Here is a 24688-nt window from a genome sequence, read left to right on the forward strand (position 1 = left end):
AATCAATTGAATTTACCACAGATGGACTACAAACAAGTTGTAGAAACATCTCAAGGATGATCAATGGAAACAGGATGCACCTGAGCTCAATTTCGAGTCTCATAGCAAAGGGTCTGTATACTTATGTAAATATTTTATATTTTATACATTTGTTAATTTCTAAAAACCTGTTTTCGCTTTGTTGTTATGGGGTATTGTGTATAGATTGATGAGGGAAAAACGTAATTTTAGATTAAGGCTGTAACGTAACAAAATGTGGAAAAAGTCAAGAGGTCGGAATTCTCTCCGCATTCACTGTATACGTGAAATGTATGGACGCATGGCTGTAAGTGTTTTGGATAAAAACATCTTCTAAAGGGCATTTTTTATTATTTTTCATAGGATGAGAGGGAAGAGGTGGAGGAGATAGAAAAGGGTCGAAGGAGTTGGAGAGGGATGAGAAAGAGGAAAGAAGGTCACCACAGTGAATATTTTGTTAATTACTCTTAATTAAATAAAAATGTGTGTTGTCAGGCCTCCCAGCATCGTAGCTCACTGTAAGAGAGGGCTGCAGAGGTGGCTTCTGAGAAGAGGCCCTGCAGGGCCACATCAGATCTTTTTCAGAGCTCATCTGTATGGTTAAAATACCAATTGGTGAAAAAGATGGGCTGCCTGTCTAAACTCAGCCAGAGACACACACACACACACACACACACACACACACACACACACACACACACACACACACACACACACACACACACACACACACACACACACACACACACACACACACACACACACACACACACACACACACACACACACACACACACACACACACACACACACACACACACAGAGAGACTGAGAGACTGAGAGACTGAGAGACTGAGAGAGAGAGGAGAGAGAGAGAGAGAGAGAGAGAGGAGACTCACAACCTTCCAAAACACTCCACTGCCAGGGCAACCTTGTCCAAGGGCACCATTAATGCATTTAAAACAATTACTTTATTCCATGTCTCTCTGTCTCGGCAGATCAGGAGACAATCAAACAATATGTCATCTGAAGGACACATTTTGTAACAATACTCTTACAGGATAGGAATAAACATATTTTGTAACGATACTCTCACAGGATACGTCTACGGAATAAACTTTTTTTATTTTTTATTTCACCTTCATTTAACCAGGTAGGCTAGTTGAGAACAAGTTCTCATTTACAACTGCGACCTGGCGAAGATAAAGCAAAGCAGTGCGACAGAAACAACAACACAGAGTTACACATGGAATAAACAAGCGTACAGTCAATAACACAATAGAAAAAAAGAAAGTCTATATACAGTGTGTGCAAATGGCATGAGGAGGTAAGGCAATAAATAGGCCATAGTAGCAAAGTAATTACAATTTAGCAGATTAACACTGGAGTGATAGATGAGCAGATGATGGTGTGTAAGTAGTGATACTGGTGTGCAAAAGAGCAGCAAAGTAAATAAAAACAATATGGGGATGAGGTAGGTAGATTGGGTGGGCTATTTACAAATGGACTATGTACAGCTGCAGCGATCAGTTAGCTGCTCAGATAGCTGATGTTTAAAGTTAGTGAGGGAAATGTAAGTCTCCAGCTTCAGCGATTTTTGCAATTCGTTCCAGTCACTGGCAGCAGAGAACTGTAAGGAAAGGCGGGCAAAGAATGTGTTGGCTTTGGGATGACCAGTGAGATATACCTGCTGGAGCACGTGCTACGGGTGGGTGTTGTTATCGTGATCAGTGAGCTGAGATAAGGCGGAGCTTTAGCTAGCATAGACTTATAGATGACCTGGAGCCGGAGGGTCTGGCGACGAATATGTAGCGAGGGCCAACCGACTAGAGTATACAGGTCGCAGTGGTGGGTGGTATAAGGGGCTTTGGTAACAAAATGGATGACACTGTGATAGACTACACCCAATTTGCTGAGTAGAGTATTGGAAGCTATTTTGTAGATGGCATCGCCGAAGTCAAGGATTGGTAGGATTGTCAGTTTTACTAGGGTAAGTTTGGCGGCGTGCGTGAAGGAGGCTTTGTTGTGAAATAGGAAGCCGATTCTAGATTTGATTTTGGATGGAGATGTTTGATATGAGTCTGGAAGGAGAGTTTACAGTCTAGCCAAACACCTAGGTATTTGTAGTTGTCCACATATTCTAGGTCAGAACCGTCCAGAGTAGTGATGTTGGTCGGGCGGGCGGGTGCGGGCAGCGAACGGTTGAAAAGCATGCATTTGGTTTTACTAGCGTTTAAGAGCAGTTGGAGGCCACGGAAGGAGTGTTGTATGGCATTGAAGATCGTTTGGAGGTTAGTTAACACAGTGTCCAAAGAAGGGCAAGATGTATACAGAATGGTGTCATCTGCATAGAGGTGGATCAGAGAATCACCAGCAGCAAGAGAGACATCGTGGATATATACAGAAAAAAGAGTCGGCCCGAGAATTGAACCCTGTGATACCCCCATAGAGACTGCCAGAGGTCCGGACAACAGGCACCCGGATTTGACACACTGAACTCTGCGAAGTAGTTGGTGAACTAGCAGAGGCAGTCATTTGAGAAACCAAGGCTATTGAGTCTGCCGATAAGAATACGGCGATTGACAGAGTCGAAAGCCTTGGCCAAGTCGATGAAGATGGCTGCACAGTACTGTCTTTTATCGATGGCGGTTATGATATCATTTAGTACCTTGAGCGTGGCTGAGGTGCACCCATGACCAGCTCGGAAACCGAATTGCACAGCGGAGAAGGTACAGTGGGATTCGAAATGGTCAGTGATCTGTTTATTAACTTGGCTTTCGTAGACTTTAGAAAGGCAGGATGGATATAGGTCTATAACTAGAGTGTCACCCCCTTTGAAGAGGGGGATGACCGAGGGCAGCTTTCCATTCTTTAGGGATCTCGGACGATACGAAAGAGAGGTTGAACAGACTGGTAATAGGGGTTGCAACAATGGCGGCGAATAATTTTAGAAAGAGAGGGTCCAGATTGTCTAGCCCAGCTGATTTGTACGGGCCCAGGTTTGCAGCTCTTTCAGAACATCTGCTATCTGGATTTGGGGGAAGGAGAAGCTGGGGAGGCTCGAGCAAGTAGCTGCAGGGGGTGCGGAGCTGTTGGCTGGGGTTGGGGTAGCCAGCAAGAAAGCATGGCCAGCCGTAGAGAAATACTTATTGAAATTTTCGATTGTCATGGATTTATCGGTGGTGACCGTGTTATCTAGCCTCAGTGCAGTGGGCAGCTGGGAGGAGGTGCTCTTGTTCTACATGGACTGTTCTCCAACTTATTTTGTAACAATGGCCTACTCAGAGTATAGGTCTAAGGAAAAAGGAAAAATATTGTTGATTTTCCATAACTACAGTACAGCTACAGTACTCTGGTAACAAACATGAAAACGAGAGGTTATCTAACGCCAATCCTCTAGTTACTTTAGACTGTAGTCAGTTCAACCTTATCATAATAAAATCGTTCAAAACTATTGTCATTCCTCTCAACGAGCAGAAAGGCCTAGACTAGACTGGAGAGGCCTCTCTTTCTCTGCCTTCAGACAAAAACAGCACTCCTCTCATAGTCTCTCTAGACAGGCAGGTTGCCTCTAACAATGTACCAATGTTCCAGTCCTAGATCTGAAATTTCCTAGACTACTCATCTCTAACTAGCTTACACCAAAAGAAAACATGTTCTTTTCTATTCACAGTTAGTAAGTGGAGACTAAGTGGGCATGCAAAGACTTCCTGTTTAAACATGAAATCGTGTTCATTAAGTCAGAAATCAGGAGCAGATAATTTACTGCTGTGATACAGAGGAACCAACCAGTCTACAGTATTTACATCTAGTTGACTTTAAACAGCCCATATGTTATTTCACAGACAGACAGAACAACCCAGAACAGATAAATACACAGACAGACAGACAGACAGACAGACAGACAGACAGACAGACAGACAGACAGACAGACAGACAGACAGACAGACAGACAGACAGACAGACAGACAGACAGACAGACAGACAGACAGACAGACAGACAGACAGACAGACAGACAGACAGACAGACAGACAGACAGACAGACAGACAGACAGACAGACAGACAGACAGACAGACAGACAGACAGACAGACAGACAGACAGACAGACAGACAGACAGACAGACAGACAGACAGACAGACAGACAGACAGACAGACAGACAGACAGACAGACAGACAGACAGACAGACAGACAGACAGACAGACAGGACAGGACAGGACAGACAGGACAGACAGACAGAGACCAAGACAGGACAGAAATAACATACAGTATCTCTCTGTACGTCTGTGAGAAATTTGACTTTGCCTAGTTTTATAAACTATGTTTGACATCGTACTCTATCGTATCCTGTTTTAACTTCACTAGGGTACGGGGCAGCATTCGGAATTTTAGATGAAAAGCGTGCCCAAATTAAACTGCCTGCTACTCAGGCCCAGAAGCTAGGACATGCATATAATTAAATTTGGATAGAAAACACTCTAAAGTTTCCAAAACTGTTAAAATAATGTCTGTGAGTATAACAGAACTGATTTGGCAGGCAAAAACCTGAGAAAAATCCATCCAGGAAGTAGGATGTTTTTTTTTGTAGTTTTCTATTCAATGCCATTACAGTATCCATTGACTTAGGACTCAAATTGCAGTTCCTATGCCTTCCACTAGATGTCAACAATCTTTAGAAATTGTTTCAGGCTTGTATTTTGAAAAATTAGGGAGTAAGACCAGTCGGAATGAGTGGACCCTAGTGTCACAGAGCTTTTTCATGCGCGCGACCGAGAGAGTGCCTTTCTTGTTTACCTTTTATATTGACAACGTTATTGTCCGGTTGAAATGTTATTGATTATTTAGGCTAAAAACAACCTGAGGTTTGAATATAAACATTTGACATGTTTCTATGAACTTTACGGATACAATTTGGATTTTTTGTCTGCCTTTTGTGACTGCGTTTGAGCCTGTGGATTACTGAAGAAAACGCGCAAACAAAACTGAGGTTTTTGGATATAAAGAGAGACTTTATCGAACAAAACGAACATTTATTGAGTAAATGAATGTCTTCTGAGTGCAACCATATGAAGATCATCAAAGGTGAGTGATTAATTGTATCTCTATTTCTGACTTGTGTAACTCTTCTACTTGGCTGGTTACTGTTTGTAATGATTTGTCTGCTGGGCGATGTTCTGAAATAATCGTAAGGTATGCTTTCGCCGTAAAGCCTTTTTGAAATCTTACACCGTGTTTGGATTCACAAGAAGTTAATCTTTAAACCTATGTGTAATACATGTATGTTTTCTGAATTTTTACAAAGAGTATTTCTGTTTTTGAATTTGGCGCTCTGTAATTTCACTGGATGTTGGCCAGGTGGAACGCTAGCGTCCCACATACCCTAGAGAAGTTTTAAGTGGCTGAATAAGTATAATACATTTATTACCTTACAGCTTAATAATGAGAACTGTTTTAATAATATATATTTTATATTTTAAACCACAGAAAAGTGAGGACGAGGAAACAAAACATGTAGATTGAACTGAAACAGAATGTTAGGTAATGGGAGTGTCGAGAGAAGACTAACATGATCATGAATAAAATGAGGACACATAACTCAAAACATAGTAAATGCGAAAATCAATATATGCACACACACACACACACACACACACACACACACACACACACACACACACACACACACACACACACACACACACACACACACACACACACACACACACACACACACACACACACACACACACACACACACACACGAGACCAATGGAACTTATGGGAAAGTGTTCTTCATTGCAAACTGTCATTGCAAATTAATGAATATTAATAAAATGGGGACAATTAAATTAAAAACATGAAATACATACATAAATCAATACTGGTAATTAAACGATAAATAAATTAAGAAAAGAGAGATGCTAAGATTAAGTAAGTGAAGGGTCAATTGCAACCAATATTGGCCACCATTTTACTCCCTAAAGCTAATTGCTGTGGTAACTTTTAGTCCTAGTTGCGGCAAATATTTTTCAAGACCAATTCGCCCTCTGCGGAGTATTATCTTCGGTATAAATGAAACCTTTTATTTGAGCAAACTAAGCACAGATTTAACTATTTGACAATCATTCCGTACAGCTGAACTGAGCTGTACGTTAAGTTCTGCCTGTTGGTTGCAATTGACCGGTAAATAGTAAGATGGCAAAATAGGATAAAGTAAGTGAAGTGAGTTGGTAAAATACCTCCTTCCAGGGACTTGCTAAACAGGGTATAGTTCGACGGCGAACAGACAGGCGGCGGGAGTCAGAAATATGGCGCACGTCGTGGAGGTAGTAGGAGCGGGTGTCGCCAGTCCCGTAAAAGCTGTCCCACGGTTGGTTGGTTTGGAACAAGCCTGGTGCGTTCTGCTGACTATAATAAAACACTTTGGTTAGCACACACACAAAAACATACACACACGCACTTACACTATCACTGTACTTTGAACACGCAGGCACACACATTACACACACACACACACACACACACACACACACACACACACACACACACACACACACACACACACACACACACACACACACACACACACACACACACACACACACACACACACACACACACACACACACACACACACACACACACACACACACACACACACACTCTTTCTTTCATTCTATCTTTCTGTTAAATGGATACACCCACTATATTACAGTATATCTGTCAAACTGTCTATGTGATGTGAGACAATAAGGCTATGATAAATAATTAATACACTAGTGAACCATTCCAAAGATATACAGTAAACACTGATTCAATTAAAACATTCAATATAACTGTCATCTTAAACCAAATCTACAATCAATCAATATAATCTCCTCTACGTTAAGAGGACCCGAGGACCCAAAATCAATAAGCGTTATCTCGTTATGAGTAAATCAAAAACGCATCAAAAATCGTATCCACAATGTATATTACCTACATAGCGAAACAAAGCATCAAATCACATTGATTGAGAGGAGTATTTTTAAGTATTCTGTGAATCCTATGGAGAAAGCTTAATCCTGAAAGTCACAGTTGTTACAGATAAAAAGATCACATCACAGAGCTGTAGATCACTTTCAGAGGTGTGACCGCAGATTCTGCATGCCCTTACCGGGTGTGTGCGTCTGTGTGTTTGTGTATGTGTGTGTATGTGCATGTGCGAGAGTGTGTGTGTGACACATGATGGATGGCAGTTTATAGGGAGCGGTGACTCAGAGCTGACCAGAGCCCAACCATCCAGAGAGTCGTTAGTCAGACCACAGAGACCTAGCGATCAATCCTCAACATAACAAGCTTCCCTCCTGGGAGCGCTGCCCCGTCCCCCCCCACACACACACGTACACTGCAGCGACAGCAGGGAGATCACTCCAGATTCAAGTCAAAATTCAACATTTTTGAAGGTCCTCAGGATGTCAGGAGACTGTCAAAACCGTCCACTAGGGGCAAAAACAATGTATACCCGGAGCTGGGACTGAACTAGGGTCTGTAAAATAGGAGTGTGCTGCTTAGAGACCACTGCACCATCCATCCACAACGAGTTAGCAAGGCTAGTCTTAACAAATGGCTAAACTTAACCGTGGAGTTGTTTTTCTGTTTTAAACCTTCAACTTAACCCACGTCGCTAGGGGCAACCCAAGCCATCAAGTATGCTTGGGTTTTGCTAAGGCGTTGTGGACGGGGATGGTGGATGGGCGTAGTCCGCAGGACTCCGTCTCCGAGGGCGACAGAGCCTAATGAGTAGTGACAGACAGAGTTGGGATACAGGGCGGACCTGCCTCTCTCTGGAGGAGTGTGTTTGTGTCTGGAAACAGGATCTGTGTTCGATAAGAGCTCAGCTGGGAACGATGACACGGAGAACACTGTCACGTGTCTCACCCTGAGAGCTGCAGGACACACACACTGCAGATTTACGAGTGAAGAGTCAGAGGAGCGGTGAACCAAGACTCTTCTGTAACTTGACAGAGGTACATCGGGGCATGCATCCCAACACACACACACACACACACACACACACACACACACACACACACACACACACACACACACACACACACACACACACACACACACACACACACACACACACACACACACACACACACACACACGTGTCATACGAAAAACATACATGTTTAAAAATTCACACAGATATGTGCATTGCAAAAGTATTCAGACCCCTTGTATTTCTTAACATTTGACTGTGTTACACAGTGGAATTAAAATGGATTTAACTGTCATTTTTTGTCAACAATCTAAATTACATTGATTATCCCAAACATTAGAAACACCTCAACTACTAGGCGGTGTCAGAGGAAGGCCCTAAAAATGGTCCAAGTCTCTAGCCACCCTAGTCATAGACTGTTCTCTCTGCTACCGCACGGCAAGCGGTACCGGAGCGCCAAATCTAGGTCCAAGAGGCTTCTAAACAGCTTCTACCCCCAAGCCATAAGGCTCCTGAACATCTAATCAAATGGCTACCCAGAATATTTGCATTGGCCCCCCCCCCCCCCCCCCCCCCCTCTTTTACACCGCTGCTACTCTCTGTGGTTATCATCTATGATAATCATCTATTGTTGTCACTTTAATAACTCTACCTACATGTACATATTACCTCAACTAACTGGTGCCCCCGCACATTGACTCTGTACCCCACTTTATATAGTCTCGCTATTGTTATTTTACTGCTGCTCTTTAAATACTTGTTACTTTTATTTCTTATTCTTATCCGTATTTCTTTTAACTGCATTGTTGGTTTAACTGCATTGTTGCTCGTAAGTAAGCATTTCACTGTAAGGTCTAATATAATTTGATTTGATTTGATGTTGACTCCAATGCTTCCAACAGTTGTGTCAAACTGTTGAATGTGAAAAACCCAGCAATGTTGCAGTTTGGTGCACCTGGCACCTACTACCATACCACGTTCAAAGACACTTAAATCTTGTGTCTTGCCTATTTACCCTCTGAATAGCACGCATACACAATGCCCATCTTATTTGCCTCAAGTCTTAAAAATCCTTCTTTAACCTGTCTCCTCCCCTTCATCTACACTGATTGAAGTGGATTTAACAAGTGACATCAATAAGGGACCATAGCTTCCACCTCAATTTACCTGGTCAGTCTATGTCATGGAAAGAGCATGTGGTCGTAATGTACAGTGTATGTATAGTCGTCGCATAAGTATTTAGCCCCTTTGTTTCGGCAAGCCTAAATTAGTTCAGGAGTAAAATTTGGCTTAACAAATAATATAATAAGTTAGATGGACTCACTCTGTGTGAAATAATAGAGGTTGACATGATTTTTGAATGACTAACCATTCCTCTGTCCCCCATACAGTACATACAACATCTGGCACTCAGTCAAGTATTGAATTTAAAGCACAGATTAAACTACAAATAACAGGGAGCTTTTCGAAAGCCTCATAAAGAAGGGCAGTGATTGGTAGAAGTAACAAATCAGACATTGAATGTATCTTTAAGCATGGTCAAGTTAATAAGTATGCCCTGGATGAGGTATTACACCACCCAGACACATCAAAGATACAGTCGTCCTTCTGAATTCAGCTGCAGGGCCGGAATGAAACTGCTCAGGGATGTAACCATGAGGCCAATGGGGATTTTAAAGCAGCTACAGAGTTCAATGGCTGTGATGGGATAGAATTGAGGATGGATCAACAACATTGTAGTGACTCCACAATAATGACCTAAATAACAGAATGAAAAGAAGAATACAAACATACAGAATACAAAATACATCTACAACACAAGGCCAAATCTACACCTGGTGTTGCTTACCAAGAAGACTGACTGGCCAAGTTACAGTTTTGGCTTAAATCAGCTTGAAAATCTATGGCAAGGCTTGAAAATTGCTGTCTAGCCATGATCCCCAACATCTTGACAGAGCTTAAAGAAATGTTAAAAGAATAATGGGTGTGCAAAGCTCTTATAGACTTACCCAAGAAGTCTCACAGCTGTAATCAATGCCGAAGGTGTTTCTAGCATGTATTGACTCAGGGAGCTGAATACTTATGCAATATTTTAGTTATTACATTTTTATTAATCTAAAAAAACAAATGCATTTTTCTTCCACTTTGACCTTATGGAGTATTTTGTGTAGATTATTTTTGAAATACATTTTAACCCCACTTTGTAACACACAAACATTTGAAGAAATCCAAGAGGTCTCAATACTTTTGCAAGGCACTGTAGATACAAAAACATGTTCCCGCATACACAAACTAATACACAGCCAATTTATTGTTCTAAACATTGACAAATAAATAAATCACTAAGGATACCAGCCAGTCACTGATGTCAGCCAGTTAGTGTATATGAAACCATGTATGTGTGTATATGTGCACAGTCTCTTGTATTTGTGTGTGTGTGTGTGTGTGTGTGTGTGTGTGTGTGTGTGTGTGTGTGTGTGTGTGTGTGTGTGTGTGTGTGTGTGTGTGTGTGTGTGTGTGTGCGTGTGCGAGTCTTGGACACCTAAAAACAGACAAACACACACACACACACAAAGCACACACACACTCAGACACAAACACATAAAACCCCAAGGGGTAAAGTAACAGCTTCATCTGCACTGACTCATAAACCCTGACATCTATGTATCATCAGAGATAGGGAGACAGAGACAGAGAGAGAAAGAAGGAGAAAGAGAGAGAAAGAGATGTGAACAAGTCATCCATGCTGAAACTTAACACCTTGTCTTAATGTTAATGAAGTGAAACAACAAAACAACCACACAAACACACTTCAGAACTAAACTTAGACAAAAATGTGAGAGGTTGTGAGAAGTATTGTTCGTATCGTAGCCCATAGCATGGCATAGGCATATGGCTAATCCCTTCACATGATTCTATTACTGAGAAACACTTCATATGCATTACTTTAATATGATAAACAGGCCATGTTTCTTAATCCTGGTCCTAAGGAACCAAAGGGATGCACATTTTTGTGTTTGCCCTACACACCTGATTCAACTCATCAAAGGTTTGGATGATGAGTTGATTAGTAGGATCAGGACACTGTGTCGGTGTTAGGGGGAGAAAAAAAAGCGCATCCCTGGGGAACCCCAGAAAATAAAAAAATAAAAAAATAAACTGCATTGTTGGTTAGGGGCTTGTAAGTAATCAAAAGTTCAAAAGTTTGGGGTCACTTAGAAATGTTCTTGTTTATGAAAGAAAAAATCATTTTTTGCCCATTAAAATAACACCAAATTGATCAGAAATACAGTGTAGACATTGTTAATATTGTAAATGACTATTGTAGCTGGAAATGGCAGATTTTTAATGGAATATCTACATAGGCGTACAGAGGCCCATTATCATCAACCATCACTCCTGTGTTCCGATGGCACGTTGTGTTAACAAATTTTAGTTGTGTTAACCAAGTTTGTGTTAACCAAGTTTATCCTTTTAAAAGACTAATTGATCATTAGAAAACTATTTTGCAATTATGTTAGCACAGCTGAAAACTGTTAAAGAAGCAATAAAACTGTTCTTCTTTAGACTAGTTGTGTATCTGGAGCATCAGCAATTGTGGGTTCGATTACAGGCTAACAATGGCCAGAAACAAAGAACTTTCTTCTGAAACTCGTCAGTCTATTCTTGTTCTGAGAAATGAAGGCGATTCCATGTGAGAAATTGCCAAGAAACTGAAGATCTCGTACAACGCTGTGTACTACTCCCTCCACAGAACAGCGCAAACTGGCTCTAACCAGAATAGAAAAAGGAGTGGGAGGCCCCGGTGCACAACTGAGCAAGAGGACAAGTACATTAGAATGTCTAGTTTGAGAAACAGACGCCTCACAAGTCCTCAACTGGCAGCTTCATTAAATAGTTCCCGCAAAACACCAGTCTCAACGTCAACAGTAAAGAGGCGACTCCGGGAGGCTGGCCTTCTAGGCAGAGTTCCTCTGTCCAGTGTCTGTGTTCTTTTGCCCATCTTAATCTTTTCTTTTTATTGGCCAGTCTGAGATATGGCTTTTTCTTTGCAACTCTGCCTACTGGTCTAATGTCCATTACTCGTGTTTCTTGGCACAAGCAAGTCTCTTCTTCTTATTGGTGTCCTTTAGTAGTGGTTTCTTTGCAGCAATTCAACCATGAAGGCCTGATTCACGCAGCTGATGTTGAGATGTGTCTGTTACTTGAACTCTGTGAAGCATGTATTGTTTTGCAATTTCTGAGGCTGGTAACTCTAATAAACGTATCCTCTGCAGAAGAGGTAACTCTGGGTCTTCCTTTCCTGTGGCGGTCCTCATGAGAGCCAGTTTCATCATGGTGCTTGATGGTTTTTGCGACAACACTTGAAGAAACTTCTTGACATTTTCCCCATGTCTATAAGTAATGATGTACTGTCATTTCTCTTTGCTTATTTGAACTGTTCTTGCCATAATTTAGACTTGGTATTTTACAAAATAGGGCTATTTTCTGTATACCACCCCTACCTTGTCACAGTACAAATGATTGGCTCAAACACATTAAGAAGGAAAGAAATCCCACAAATGAACTTTTAACAAACAAGGCACACATGTTAATTCAAATGCATTCCAGGTGACTACCTCATGAAGCTGGTTGAGAGAAGGCCAAGAGTGTGCAAAGCTGTCATCAAGACCCAAATATATTTGGATTTATTTAACACTTTTTTGGTTACTACATGATTCCATGTGTGTTATTTCATAGTTTTGATGTCATCACTTATATTCTACAATGTAGAAAATAGTAAGAATAAAGAAAAACCCTGGAATGAATAGTACTCAGTACTTTGTTGAAGCACCTTTGACAGCAATTACAGCCTAGAGTCTTCTTGGGTATGACGCTACAAGCGTGGAACACCTGTATTTGGGGAGTTTCTCCCATTCTTCTCTGCAGATCCTCTCAAGCTCTGTCAGGTTGGATGGGGAGCGTCGCTTCACAGCTATTTCCAGGTCTCTCCAGAGATGTTCGATCGGATTGAAGTCCGGGCTCTGGCTGGGCCACTCAAGCACATTCAGAGACTTGTCCCTAAGCCACTCCTGCATTGTCTTGGCTGTGTGCTTAGGGTCGTTGTCTTATTGGAAGGTGAACCTTTGCCCCAGTATGAGATCCTGAGCACTCCGGAGCAGGTTTTCATCAAGTATCTCTCTGTACTTTGCTCTGTTCATCTTTCCCTCGATCCTGACTAGTCTCTCAGTCCCTGCGCTGAAAAACACCCTCATAGCATGATGCTGCCACCATGCTTCACCGTAGGGATGGTGCCAGGCTTCCTCCAGATGCTTGGCATTCAGGCCAAAGAGTTCAATCTTGGTTTTATCAGACCAGATAATCTTGTTTTTTTATGGTCTGAGAGTCCTTTAGGTGCATTTTGGCAAACTTCAAGCGGGATGTCATTGGCCTTTTACTGAGGAGTGGCTTCCGTCTGGCCACTCTACCATAAAGGCCTGATTGGTGGACTGCTGTAGAGATGTTTGTCTTTCTGGAAGGTTCTCCCATCTCCAAAGAGGAACTCTGTAGTTCTTTCAGAGTGACCATCGGGTCCTTGGTCACCTCCCTGACAAAGGCCCTTCTCCCCCGATTGCTCAGTTTGGCCGGGCGGCCAATTCTAGGAAGAGTCTTGGTGGTTCCAAACTTCTTCCATTTAAGAATGATCGAGGCCACTGTGTTCTTGTGGATCTTCAATGCTGCAGAAATGTTTTGGTACCCTTCCCCAGATCTGTGCCTCGACACAATCCTGTCTCAGAGCTCTACAGACAATTCCTTTGACCTCATGGCTTAGTTTTTGCTCTGACATGCACTGTCAACTGTGGGACCTTATATAGACAGGTGTGTGCCTTTCCAAATCATGTTCAATCAATTGAATTTACCACAGGTGGACTCCAATCAAGTTGTAGAAACATCTCAAGAATTATCGATGGAGTCAGGATGCACCTGAGCTCAATTTCGAGTCTCATAGCAAAGGGTCTGAATACTTACGTAAATAAGGTATTTCTGTTTTTAACATTTACATTTTTTTTTTTTGCTTTGTCATGATGGGTTATTGTGTGTAGATTGATGAGGAACATTTTATTTAATCCATTTTATAATAAGGCTGTAACGTAAGAACATTTGGAAAAAGTCAAGGGGTCTGAATACTTTCCGAATGCAATGTATAATGATTTTAAGTCATATTTAAGCCAAGGTCTGATGCGCAATCCTCTACTATTGAGTAGGTAGGCCTTATATTACCATGTGACATGTAAGAATAATTATTATTGTAAAACAAATAGAGACGTTATACTTGATCTGCAATGTCTGTGGAGTTGATATGATAAGAGTATGTGTGTGTGTTCTTGTGTGTGTGCGTTATTCACTAGGACACCCTCTACTGCAATAAAGTCCAAAAGCCTCAGAAGGAAAATACAAGTATTCTCAGTCTTTAAAGCTCTTAGTGTCTGTTACTGCAGGATCCTCATTACATGATCAACCATTCCTCTGACATTTAGGGCTTGCCAATGCTTGTAAAAAAAAATACATATATTATAACACTCACAAAAGTGATACATTTGGGGCACCTTGAGGAAGTACCTTAACCTGTCTTCCTGTGCTGCATAGAGTGAGAGAGAGAGCGTGAGAGAAAGATAGAGAGACGTTGGTGGGCAGACTAGCTAGAAATGACCCCTTACCAGGTGTGGGGAAATATGATCCTAGATCTGTAGTTAAGGGCAGCTGTATACCTCTAGTATGGGCGTTCCTATCTGCCAAGGTCAACTGTGTGTGTGTGCGTGTGTGAGCAGGAACAACCTGCTGAGGAAGCGAGAGCGAGACACTAAAGATAGGTACTGTGCTGTACTGCACTGCGCCTGGACACAGACAGAGAGCCAGAGAGAGAGATAGAACGAGATAGAGAGAGAGAGAGAAAAAGTAAGAGATAGAACACGAGATTAAGAGAATGAGATATAATGTGAGAAAGACAACAAGAGAGAGCCAGAGAGAGCGACTTCATGAATATGAAGCCTGGCCCAACTTCACTGACTTCACCACTCCTATCTTTCTCTGCTGGCTGTCTGGCTGGCCTCAGTCAGCTACGCTATGTACACTATTTTTGGGAAAGCGTGGAGGAAGAGGTGTGATGGAGAGAGGCGTCCTATACTGTACTATATTGAACTATGCTATACTGTACTGAAGGTACAGTACCTACAACTCTGTTGTTTTCCACCATTGTTCTTATCTAAAAGGGACACTAGGGTTAACTACTTTGAAACTCTGTACAGTGAGAGTACTGTATTTAGTTACATAAGCAAGAGTGTGTGTGAAGTCACGTGCAGCCAGCCAGTAGTGTGCTGTGCTGTGTAATGCTGGCTGGGCGTGGCTGGCTGTGTGTAGTGGTGTAGCTGTAGGTACTGTGCACCCTGTCACCTTCTCCATCTGCTCCACGCTAATTAACACTGCTACTGCAGCACACACGCACACACACTATGAGAGAGAGAGAGAGAGAGAGAGAGAGAGAGAGAGAGAGAGAGAGAGAGAGAGAGAGAGAGAGAGAGAGAGAGAGAGAGAGAGAGAGAGAGAGAGAGAGAGAGAGAGAGAGAGAGAGAGAGAGAGAGAGAGAGAGAGATGAAGGCAGGGACTCAGAGGTGCGACGAGGAGAACATAAGAGAGGTGGAAAGAGAAGAGAGAGTGAGAGAGAGAGAGAGAGAGAGAGGTGGAAAGAGGGAGATGAGAATGAGCTAGAGAAGATGGAAGAAAAAGAGAGAGAGGGAGGGTAGAGAGGGGAGGATTGTCATGTTAATTGATGTCATGGTTGGTATAAATGTCAACTAATGAGTCTGATTCCAGAGTATGACTTTGTCTATTGAGCCATAATGATCTTTTAATTATTTGTGAGCTAACATGTGCAGCGTTGCGGGTTATGACAGTTGTTCATTAACATGGTAATATTAACGACACAGGGGAGAGAAGGAGAGAAAAGGAAGGAGATGGGTAGATGAGAAAGAGAGGACAACAGGAAGACAGGAAGGGAGAGAAAGAAAAAGAGAGAAAGAGGTGACCAACACTAATTTCTCTAGTGATAAAGTGTACAGTATGTCGGTATCACAATTAATTTTCACCTTGCTGTGTGTGTGATATATATACAGTGTTTGCCGGGTGTGTGTGTGTGAGAGAGAGAGGTACAGTGTGTGTAAGTGTACCGTGTGCTTGCTTTTGAAAATGTGTCAAAACCAGCCAGGTCGTTCAACCTCCATTGCAAAATTAGACAGCCTTTCAGGGTGGCAGGTAGCCTAGTGCTTAGAACGTTGGACTAGTAATAGAAAAGTTGCTAGTTCGAATGCCCAAACTGACAAGGTGAAAAATCTGTAGAGCAAGGCACTTAACCCTAATTGCTCCATGGTCGCTGTTGATAAGGGCTAGTAATGACCTTACTGCCGAGGGTCTCTCAGGGCGTGGGATATTGAAAAAACACATTCCCAATTAATTTGCACATGTGTAAAATAGAACAAATATAAGCAACCACCAAATTATTATTATTAGGGAAACAGGACTTCAGGAGATGACGTCAAAACCGACCACTAGAGGCAACGGTGAGCGCTATTACCATCAAGTAGGCTTGGGTTTTGCTAGGGCATTATGGATGGGGATGGGGATGGGGATCCGCAAGCCCTGGCTCTGAAGGTAACGTGTTCAATCCCAGTTCTAGGATCTCATTTATTATTATTATTATTTGTTTTAACCCTATCCCAAACCTTAATCATGAACTTAACCATTCTGAATTTTCATGAACTTAACCATTCGGAATTAATACCAAAAAATCTGACATTTATGGACAAGGGTTTGGATGTCTGATTCTGCAGAGAGACTTTGAGAGCTTGTTGGTAAAAACATGGGGCAGAAATGTGTGGGGTATATATACACACACAAAGGTCTGTGCCCTCTGGCTCTAGCCTCTTACACAACTGCCAGATGCACACAGAGAGATGCTACAGGGAGAATCATTCTCAAGGTGACTGACACACACAGCTATAACCCAACTACATCATCCATGTTGGCACCACACCTTCCATCACAGACATATTATTTTATACTATTTAGCAGATGCTTTAAACCAAAGCGACTTACAGAGAGGTGATGCATTTTATATAATGTGACTCCAGTGTGAATCGAACCCACAACCCTGGTGATACTGACGTCATACTCTCATCAACTGAGCTACACAGGACCACATTCTAGTGTGCATTGTGGATGGAATGTTACTGATCTGGAAGTTTTGGTGTCAAAATGACACCTGTTGAAATTGTGAATCTCAGACTGAAGTTGCCAAACTCTGTGTATCTATAGCTGTATTCAGACAGCACAGTAGGTTTTCAAAAAAGCAGAAAGGCTGCCAGACAGTGAGTGCTGGGGTAAGAATTATGAGCACACACACACACACACACACACACACACACACACACACACACACACACACACACACACACACACACACACACACACACACACACACACACACACACACACACACACACACACACACACACACACACACACACACACACACACACACTAACCCTCAACCTAACCCTAGCTCCTAACCCTAAAGCTAACCCTAGCTCCTAATCCTAATTCTAACCATAACACTAATTCTAACCTTAACCCTAAACCCCCTAGAAATAGCATTTGACCCAGTTGGTACATTTTTTTATTGTTTACTATTCTTATGGGGATATACACTACCGGTCAAAAGTTTTAGAACACCTACTCATTCAAGGGTTTTTCTTGACTTTTACAATTTTCTACATTATAGAACAATAGTGAAGACATCAAAAGTATGAAATTAACATATGGAATCATGTGGTAACCAAAAAAGTGTTAAACAAATCAAAATATATATATTATATTTGAGATTCTTCAAAGTAGCCACCAACATCTCTCAGAGAGCGTGAAAAAAAACTAATAGAGCAAGAACGCGAGAGAAAGGTTGAGAGCGAAAGAGAGATAGAGAGAGAGAGAGAAAAAGATGGAGTGAGAGAGACAGAGACAGAGAAACAGAGCTAAAGAGAGAATTAATGATAAAGCAAGGGAGAGAATTGAGAAGGCCTTGTTTTGATTTCTTCTCAGTGCAAAGTGCTAACACATGTCTAGGTTATCAACCCCCAGGCAGTCCAACCCTATGCTCCCTGACGAGCTTCCTCCATTAACTCCAACAGCATCTAGTGTTTGTCTCATTATGGACACATCCATTATTTACACCTTCATCAGACGCTCAGCCATGCAAAACACAACAGCTTAAAGTTACCTCAGAGTTAGCTTTGCATTGTGTTTACGTTGTGTTAGCATTAGGTTAGTTTTATGTTATCATTATATTAGCAGTAAGTTAGCATTAGGCCTATGTTAGCGTTAGATTGGTGGTGTTATGTTAGCGTTAAGCCTATGTTAACGTTCGCTTGGTGTAATGTTAGCATTGTGTTAGCGTTTGGCATCAGGCCAGTCTCTCCTGTTAAGATCACTCCAGATCTATTGAGTGTGACACTTCTCCATGCCTTCTGGGGAGCTCCACTATCCGTCTCCTCCAAATGGGACCTTCTGGTCCCTGCAGTGCACACTGACACTGTTTTTATCCTAGGCTTAATATCTGCACAATGAAAATCAGAATGAAAATCATCACCATAACAGTAGAGCATTTGGGGTGCAGCTTGTGCTTTTGGGTTTTATACAGGTATTAGGTAAGCTATGGTATTAGAAGTGTGACTCATCTGCGTGTCTCAGGTGTGTGTTTCATCTTCTATCCATCCAATATGTTCTTGCGCGTATGCCTGAGTCTGTCTGTGTGTGTCCCTGTGCAAGTATTCATGTGTGTGTGTATCGGTGTGTGTGTGTCCAGTGCTATAGGCGGTAGTGAGTAAACAGTCAGCACATCTACACGTCCATTTACCCCAATCAACAATAGAACATTCATCTTGGAAGTGCTCTCATAACCCCAACAGGACAGGCTGATTACTAAAAGAAATATGCCCCTCACTCACTCACTCTGTCTCTCCCTCCTCTCTCTCTCTCTCTCTGGCACTGGCATCCTCCCTCTCTCCCTCAGCTGGCCCTGTTCTCGATTCAGACCATGTCCTGAAAACAGTCTCAGCCCCAAAGCCCTGCCACAGACTGACAGGAACACACATATTCACCCGGCTCCACTTCTGACATCTCCTCCACAGCATCTATGCCCTAGTAGGAGGTATTCTACCAATAACTGTGACTTGGAATAGAGCGTTTCCACAAAGGCGTGAATTATGAACTGAAAATAGGGAGACAATTATGCTTGATGGACAGTATGTTGAGTTGAGCTATTATATCAAGCTATGGTATATAAACATTTTACAATAATAGACCTATACTATATATAGGAGTAGGATGATAAAGGAGGAGTTGGGAAGTTGATCTGAGTAATATACAGTACCAGTCAAACGTTTGGACACACCTACTCATTCAAGGGTTTTTCTTTATTTTTTACTATTTTCTACATTGTAGAATAATAGTGTAGACATCAAAACTATGAAATAACACACATGGAATCATGTAGTAACCAAAAACGTGTTCAACAAATCGAAATACATTTTATATTTGAGATTCTTCAAAGTAGCCACCCTTTGCCTTGACGACAGCTTTGCACACTCTTGGCATTCTCTCAACCACCTTCAGGAGGTAGTCACCTGGAATGCACTTCAATTAACAAGTGTGCCTTGTAAAAAGTTAATTTGTGGAATTTCTTTCCTTCTTAATGCGTTTGAGCCAATCAGTTGTGTTTTGACAAGGTAGGGGTGGTATACAGAAGATAGCCCTATTTGGTGAAATACCAAGTCCATATTATGGCAAGATTAGCTCAAATAAGCAAAGAGAAACGACAGTCCATCATTACTTTAAGACATGCAGGTCAGTCAATGCGGAACATTTCAATAACTTTGAACGTTTCTTCAAGTGCAGTCACAAAAACCATCAAGCGCTATGATGAAACTGGCTCTCGTGAGGACCTCCACAGGAAAGGAAGACCCAGAGTTACCTCCTCTGCAGAGGATAAGTTCATTAGAGTTACCAGCCTCAGAAATAGCAGCCCAAAGAAATGCTTCACAGAGTTCAAGTAAGAGACACATCTCAACATCAACTGTTCAGAGCAGACTGCGTAAATCAGTCCATGGTCGAATTTCTGCAAAGAAACCACTATTAAAAAGACACCAATAATAAGGAGACTTGCTTGGGCCAAGAAACAAGAGCAATGGACATTAGACCGGTGGAAATATGTCCTTTGGTCTGATGAGTCCAAATTTGAGATTTTTGGTTCCAACCGCCATGTCTTTGTGAGACGCAGAGTAGATGAACGGATGATCTCTGCACGTGTGGTTTCCACCGCGAAGCATGAAGGAGGAGGTGTGATGGTGTGGGGGTGCTTTGCTGGTGACACTGTCAGTGATTTATTTAGAATTCTGCAGCGATATACTATCCCATCTGGTTTGTGCTTAGTGGGACTACCATTTGTTTTTCAACAGGACAATGACACAACATACCTCCAGGCTGTGTAAGGGCTATTTGACCAATAAGGAGAGTGATGGAGTGCTGTATTAGATGACCTGGCCTCCACAATCACCCGACCTCCACCCAGTTGAGATGGTTTGGGATGAGTTGGACCGCAGAGTGAAGGAAAAGCAGCCAAACAAGTGCTCAGCATATGTGGGAACTCCTTCAAGACTGTTGGAAAAGCATTCCAGGTGAAGCTGGTTGAGAGAATGCCAAGAGTGTGCAAAGCTGTCATCAAGGCAAAGGGAGGCTACTTTGAAGAATCTCAAATATAAAATATAAAACACTTTTTTGATTACTTCATTATTCCATATGTGTTATTTAATAGTTGTGATGTCTTCACTATTATTCTACAATGTAGAAAATAGTAAAAATAAAGAAAAACCCTTGAATGCGTAGGTGTCCAATGTTTTGACTGGTACTGTATTTGGGACAATAACTTTAGATACAGTGGGGCAAAAAAGTATTTAGTCAACCACCAATTGTGCAAGTTCTCCCACTTAAAAAGATGAGAGAGGCCTGTAATTTTCATCATAGGTACACTTCAACTATGACAGACAAAATGAGAAAAGAAAATCCAGAAAATCACATTGTAGGATTTTTTATGAATTTATTTGCAAATTATGGTGGAAAATAAGTATTTGGTCACCTACAAACAAGCAACATTTCTGGCTCTCACAGACCTGTAACTTCTTCTTTAAGAGGCTCCTCTGTCCTCCACTCGTTACCTGTATTAATGGCACCTGTTTGAACTTGTTATCAGTATAAAAGACACCTGTCCACAACCTCAAACAGTCACACTCCAAACTCCACTATGGCCAAGACCAAAGAGCTGTCAAAGGACACCAGAAACAAAATTGTAGACCTGCACCAGGCTGGGAAGACTGAATCTGCAATAGGTAAGCAGCTTGGTTTGAAGAAATCAACTGTGGGAGCAATTATTAGGAAATGGAAGACATACAAGACCACTGATAATCTCCCTCGATCTGGGGCTCCATGCAAGATCTCACCCCGTGGGGTCAAAATGATCACAAGAACGGTGATCAAAAATCCCAGAACCACACGGGGGGACCTAGTGAATGACCTGCAGAGAGCTGGGACCAAAGTAACAAAGCCTACCATCAGTAACACACTACGCCGCCAGGGACTCAAATCCTGCAGTGCCAGACGTGTCCCCCTGCTTAAGCCAGTACATGTCCAGGCCCGTCAGAAGTTTGCTAGAGAGCATTTGGATGATCCAGAAGAAGATTGGGAGAATGTCATATGGTCAGATGAAACCAAAATATAACTTTTTGGTAAAAACTCAACTCGTCGTGTTTGGAGGACAAAGAATGCTGAGTTGCATCCAAAGAACACCATACCTACTGTGAAGCATGGGGGTGGAAACATCATGCTTTGGGGCTGTTTTTCTGCAAAGGGACCAGGACGACTGATCCGTGTAAAGGAAAGAATGAATGGGGCCATGTATCGTGAGATTTTGAGTGAAAACCTTGAAGATAAAACGTGGCTCTGTCTTTCAGCATGACAATGATCCCAAACACACCGCCCGGGCAACGAAGGAGTGGCTTCGTAAGAAGCATTTCAAGGTCCTGGAGTGGCCTAGCCAGTCTCCAGATCTCAACCCCATAGAAAATCTTTGGAGGGAGTTGAAAGTCCGTGTTGCCCAGCAACAGCCCCAAAACATCACTGCTCTAGAGGAGATCTGCATGGAGGAATGGGCCAAAATACCAGCAAAAGTGTGTGAAAACCTTGTGAAGACTTACAGAAAACGTTTGACCTCTGTCATTGCCAACAAAGGGTATATAACAAAGTATTGAGATAAACTTTTGTTATTGACCAGATACTTATTTTCCACCATAATTTGCAAATAAATTCATAAAAAATCCTACAATGTGATTTTCTGGATTTTTTTTTCTCATTTTGTCTGTCATAGTTGAAGTGTACCTATGATGAAAATTACAGGCCTCTCTCATATTTTTAAGTGGGAGAACTTGCACAATTGGTGGCTGACTAAATAATTTTTTGCCCCACTGTATAACAAGCTATCAGTTATAAGCTTTATACAATTTAATAACTTTAGACATAAAAAGCTATCATTTCTAAGCTTTCTACAATATAATAACTTTTGAGATGTTAGGCAGATAGTTATGTAAATGTTTTACTGTAAGATAGTGTGTATGTTGAGAAGTGTTATTACGTGTTATTACAAGCTATCATCTATGAGGTTTCTACAATGTAATAACTTTAGCAATAACAAGCTATCATCTATGAGCTTTTTACCATTTAATAACTTTAGCGATGTAAAGCAGATAGAGTTGTATACATTTTTTTGTCGTGCGGAGGCCTGTTAGTAGTGATGTAGAGCTTAATGTCAGCAGTCAGATTTTATCTTGGTAAGGTCAGAGAGAGACGCTGAAGCCTCAAACAAATCATCAGCAGCCTCCGCTTTGCTCCGCTCTGCACTCCCTGCCGACGCCCAACACTGAATCTAATACTGTTCCAGTCCCCCGACACATCCATCAATCACACAAACACACAAAAGAGCACACACGCACGCATTTCGAAATGCCGGAACGCATACACACACATGGTTCACAAACTATTTGAGAAGAATTTCAAGGATCAGGGTGTCAGAACCACTGAAATATTAACTCCCAACCCCTGTAGTAAAGGCCATGTCCTCTGCCTCCTGCTCCCCTGTGTCCTCTTCAAAACAACGCCTTTCTTAGAGCGAGAGACAGTTCCAACCAATAACAGTGCTCTAACAAGCTGTCTTCACTTTGTGTGCCCACCCTCTCTTGTTCCACCACATACAAAATAAGGCCACCTCTTTTATGCGTTTCTCTCTCTCACACCTTAACTTTCAAAAACCCAACCCATACCGTTTTAGCATAACCCTCAAACGACCCTCTCCACACACACACGCACGCACGCACATACACGCACACACACACACGCACACGCACACGCACACCTTTACGTATACATAAACACAGACCAAATTTCACATGTACAACAACAACCCAAACCTGTACAACAACCAACAAAAACGACCCCCCCCCTACACACACACACACACACACACACACACACACACACACACACACACACACACACACACACACACACACACACACACACACACACACACACACACACACACACACACACACACACACACACACACACACACACAACCTCAGAAAGAGAGCAGTCTACACAGTACATAGTAAAGTCAATGCACGTCCCCTCCACGGAGTTCCATACAGAAGAGCCATAGGAAACTAGCAGACAGACAGCAGGTGACAGATCAGCTTTTCCTCAGTGGAGGTGTTGTCCTGCTCCAGAGCAAAGCCAGAGAGAGAAGGAGTCAAAGTCAGAGTCTACCTTGCCCTGCACCCAGCAAAAAAAGAGAGAGAGGAGTCAGAGAGAGAGTCAGATAAAGATAGAATGAGATAGAGAAAGAGAGAGCGTTGGCCGTTGGGCCACTAACCGAAATGTCCCTGGTTCAAATCGCCAACTAGGTGAAAAATCTGTCGATGTGCCCTTGAGCAAGGCACTTCACTCTAATTGTCCTGTAAGTCGCTCTGGATAAGAACATCTGCTAAATAAGTCAGAGGAGTCAGAGTGTACCTTTCCCCAGACAGAGCAGAGCCAAAAAGACAGAAAGGAGTCAGGTTCTACCTTGCCGTCCGCCCAGCAGAGGCAGATGTTACCGGAGGTGCTGAGTATATCCGAAATTATGGAGGTGATTCCCAGACGCATGGTGACACTGTCTGACACAGGACCACACTGGAACAACGCACAGTAGAGAGGAGGGTGATGGAGATAGAAATATAGAGGCAGGGAAAGAGAGAGGCGAGGTGTGGGCTACCACAGAGCGGAGTGCCAAGCAGAGAGAGAAGGAGGAGGAGAGAGAGAGAGAGAGAGAGGAGAGGCTGCTTGCGTGGCTGCCGCTTCTGCAGGACCTCGCACACTCGGAGTATGTGTGTCACCTCTGGCACACGTTAACAACAGGTGCAGTCCAAGAACAAACACCCCCCACACACACTTACACACACACACAGAGCCTACAACTACACACACACACTACAGGGGAGAGTAAGCGTGCA

At 42.3% G+C, this 24688-nt stretch overlaps 1 protein-coding gene across 5 annotated transcripts in view; it reads right to left on the reverse strand.

Annotated features, from left to right (window-relative positions):
* Window positions 1-24453, reverse strand: part of LOC139576365 (tight junction protein ZO-2-like) — a 156504-nt gene extending 132051 nt beyond the window's left edge. For 4 of the 5 annotated variants that reach the window (XM_071402399.1, XM_071402403.1, XM_071402405.1 and 1 more), the window contains exon 1: window positions 24261-24453. In XM_071402399.1, the coding sequence (XP_071258500.1) occupies window positions 24261-24341 (81 nt within the window). In that variant the 5' untranslated portion in view covers window positions 24342-24453. Of the gene's footprint in view, window positions 1-6258; window positions 6362-24260 lie in introns of those variants that run through there. The other variant, XM_071402404.1, reaches the window with a different exon arrangement.
* Between the last annotated feature and the right edge of the window lie 235 nt (window positions 24454-24688).

Source organism: Salvelinus alpinus, chromosome 5 (genome assembly GCF_045679555.1).
Source record: "Salvelinus alpinus chromosome 5, SLU_Salpinus.1, whole genome shotgun sequence".
NCBI classification, from domain to species: Eukaryota; Metazoa; Chordata; class Actinopteri; order Salmoniformes; family Salmonidae; genus Salvelinus; species Salvelinus alpinus.